Source organism: Salvia hispanica, chromosome 5, assembly GCF_029641045.1.
Source record: "Salvia hispanica isolate PSC_SH4W2 chromosome 5, Shi_PSC_v1, whole genome shotgun sequence".
In the NCBI taxonomy this organism is placed as follows: Eukaryota; Viridiplantae; Streptophyta; class Magnoliopsida; order Lamiales; family Lamiaceae; genus Salvia; species Salvia hispanica.
Window position 1 is genome coordinate 29,027,621 of NC_142696.1, and position 3,496 is coordinate 29,031,116.

General features: G+C 43.1%; 1 protein-coding gene across 3 annotated transcripts; it reads left to right on the plus strand.

The window, feature by feature from the left end:
* The first annotated feature begins 257 nt into the window (after nucleotides 1-257).
* LOC125187242 (mechanosensitive ion channel protein 10-like) lies at nucleotides 258-3,496 on the plus strand. 3 transcript variants are annotated; one of them, XM_048083798.2, is made up of 7 exons: nucleotides 258-417; nucleotides 525-1,855; nucleotides 1,943-2,066; nucleotides 2,143-2,436; nucleotides 2,513-2,718; nucleotides 2,861-2,951; nucleotides 3,114-3,272. In XM_048083798.2, exons 2-7 carry the CDS (start codon nucleotides 531-533, stop codon nucleotides 3,126-3,128), a joined length of 2,055 nt encoding a protein of 684 aa, XP_047939755.1. In that variant the 5' UTR covers nucleotides 258-417; nucleotides 525-530; the 3' UTR covers nucleotides 3,129-3,272. The 3 variants fall into 3 exon arrangements, with proteins under 3 accessions (XP_047939755.1, XP_047939753.1, XP_047939754.1); XM_048083796.2 differs by lacking the exon at nucleotides 2,861-2,951 and having other exon boundaries at nucleotides 3,114-3,496; XM_048083797.2 differs by lacking the exon at nucleotides 2,861-2,951 and having other exon boundaries at nucleotides 259-417; nucleotides 550-1,855; nucleotides 3,114-3,496.

Consider the following 3,496-nt stretch of genomic DNA (forward strand, 5'->3'; position numbering starts at 1 on the left):
TTGTAAAGTAATTGTTCTTTTTCTACATTTATGCTCTAGTATTACTAGGATTGAAAAAAAAGAAGAAGATAGCACAAATTAAACACAATAAACTAAAGCACATTGTAGGCAATAAAATCCTAAAGTGAAGATGGTTGATCAATTGGTCAACGTCAAATGCATACATCTATACTTGCAGAATGAAAACAGTGGTATTTTGTCTTGACGACTTTTCTAATATCCTAAAAAGTAGAATAAATAAACCAAAATCCAATCAAAGTCAGTAAAACTAAAATCATTTCTCTTCCCTTTATTGAATATATTGAAATGTCAATAATTTTGTGCTCAGCAGTCATCAACCAAATGAACAGCTACTCCAGTTGTTGCATCTCAGAATAAGTGGTATTCTGCGATCAAATAAGAATTTCAAATTAACCGGTAAGTTCGTTACCTTGCCTTGATAGATAAAATAAAATCCAAAGTCCTTATTTTCTTTGTATAGATAGTTTTGAATTTTGATCAAGATTCAATTTTTATTCTCTTAGCTTATAATGGAAAGTGAAATATCAGTGGGTGGAAAGGGCGGAAATTTAGATGTTGTTTTGGAGATTCACTCTCCCAAACCAGAAGCTGAAAATTCCAAAGACAATGGCGATTCCGAATCCGATATTCAGATGAAAATGAACTTATTCAACACCGCCGCCGCAGCTCCGGCTCCAGCTCCAGCGGCGGCTCAGCTGGTCATCCCAGCTCCATCTCCAGACTCGAAGGCGGACATGCGCCGAAGACCGGTCACACAATCGGCTTACTCGAAGCCGAAATCACGAATCGCCGAGCCGCCGTTCCCGAGCAGCTTGAAGCCAGCCGCCGCCAATTCCTCTCCTTCGCCAAAGCCCACTCCAAAAACATCCGCCCCCATCACGCCGCGGACGCCCCTTATGGCCTCGATGGACGACGATGATGATGACATTGACAACAACGATGACGACGTGTACAACACGGACATCCTCAAGCCCCAGGCCGCAAAGCGGAGCAGGAAGTGGAGGGCCATGCTCATTCTAGAATGGATTGCATTTGTGAGCATCACAACTCTGTTAATCCTGAGCAAAACGATAAGTAAGCTCGACAACGAGGTCCAGATATGGAGCTTGCAGCTCTGGAAGTGGTGCGTCCTTGTGCTGGTGATATTCTGCGGCCATCTCTTCACCGAGTGGGCGACCAACCTCCTCGTCTTCCTTATCGAGCGGAACTTCCTCCTCAAGAAGAAGGTGCTCTACTTCCTCTTCGCCCTCAAGAAGAGCGTGCGCATTGTCGTCTGGCTCGCCCTCATCCTCGTGGCGTGGGTGCTTCTCATCAACCGGGGGGTCAGGCGGACCAGAAGGGAATCCGACATCTTGAACAAGATCACCAGAGGGATTGTGTCCACTCTTGTGGGCGCAGTCATGTGGATGGTTAAGACAACGTTGGTTAAGATAGTCGCTTCCAATTTTCATGTCAAGACCTACTTTGATAGGATTCAGGAGTCGATTTTTCATCAGTACATACTTCAGGCGCTGTCGGGGAATCCCGTCTGGGATGGCGTGAGTGAGAGTTACAGGAGCAGCGGGCGGTTGAGTTTCAGGAAGGGGGTGCAGCAGAAAGGGGAGCAAGTGATTAATGTGGATAAACTGTACAAGATTAACAGGGAGAAGGTGTCTGCTTGGACTATGGGAGGGCTGATGAATGTGATAAGGAATTCCGACTCGCTTACCATGTCAGAGATTCTCGATGAGAGTGTCGAGGAAGGGGGAGGAGGCACGGTGATGATCACGACCGAGGTTGAGGCCAGGGCGGCTGCTAATGCCATATTCAAGAGAGTGGCCAAGCATGGACACAAGTGAGTTTGTCATCAATGTTTCCGTCTTCTTGTTTAATTTTCAACTTGAACCGTTGATGTTTATCTTTGCACTCTGTTGTGGATTAGATTCATTGAAGAAGACGACATCCTTCGTTACATGCCTAAGGAAGAAGTTGATAACGTTTTCCCACTGTTCGAAGGGGCTGCAGAATCAAGAAGGATCAAGAAATCGGCCTTTAGAAATTGGGTGGTGAGAACCCTGAATCAATTCAACTAGTAAGGCTATGTTCACGATATTTATGAATCCAAACTTGTATCTTACTCAGGTGAAGGCTCATAATGAGAGAAAATGCCTAGCCGTGTCTCTGAAAGACTCGAAAACAGCAATAGAGGAGCTAAACAAGATCGCTTCATGCTTTGTGCTGGTTGTGATTGTTATAGTCTGGATTCTTCTGATGGAGATTGCAACGACCTCCATTCTAGTCTTCATCTCGTCTCAGCTGTTGCTCGTAGTGTTCATGTTTGGAAACACGGCCAAAACATTGTTCGAAGCCATGATCTTCGTGTTTGTGGTGCACCCCTTTGACGTTGGTGATCGTTGTGTCATTGATGGCGTGCAGGTACACCCCTTTTTTTCTGCTCCCATCAAAACCTTTTCATCTGTCACCATTGTATAATTCATCAAGATTCCTGCAGATGTCTGTGGATGAAATGAATATCTTGACAACAATTTTTCTCAAAGGCAACAATGAAAAGGTGTACTATCCTAATGCAATCTTGGCTACAAAAGCAATCAGCAACTATAACCGGAGCCCAGAGATGATGGGTGATGCTGTCGAGTTTGCTGTCGATTTCACCACTTCGGTTGAGAGCTTAGCATCCTTGAGGGCTAAAATTAAAGGGTATGGTGCTTCTCAATATGTTATATACTTGTAGAATTGAAACTTAGAGAAGGTGTGGTATAGTATTAAACATAGAAATGAAGAATTACTTAAAACATATACTACTAAAAAACTCTTAGGAAGTACTATCTACATTTTGTAGGAAGCCTAGCAAGAAGCTTGATGTCCTGGCAACTGATAGTCATGGCAGGTTCACTAATGCTGTAACTTACGGACCCAATTCTTCTGCTAAGGTCCGTCTCGTGACATCAAATGCATCAAGTTATCCCTATTCCGACTCCCACACCCAACCTTAGTCTAAATTGTTTTGTATTGAATCTCATGAGTAAAAAATCTTGGTTCATTTTATTGGATGATATGAATGGTGCTTAGTGAATGATGGTTTTGATGAACAGATATTTGGAGAGTAAGCCTCAGCAGTGGAGCCCCCATCACAGTATGCAAGTGAAAGAGATTGTGGATGTGAACAAGATGATAATTGCTCTGTATGTAACTCATACAATAAATTTCCAGAATGTTGGAGAGGCGGGAAACCGGAGATCGGATCTTGTTGTCGAGCTTAAGAAGATTCTGGAGGAGCTTGGCATCAAATACCGTCTTCTGCCTCAGGAAGTGCAGATTAGCTATGTTTAATCAGCTATTACTGCAAGGTGATCCATTTTTTGTAAGAGTTAGAGATAGAGAGAAATGAGTTAGGTTTATTGTTCTGTGTAAATGCATCAACCACATGTACTATCAAGTTCATAATATTATTTATGAATTCTCAAGTTCAAATGCA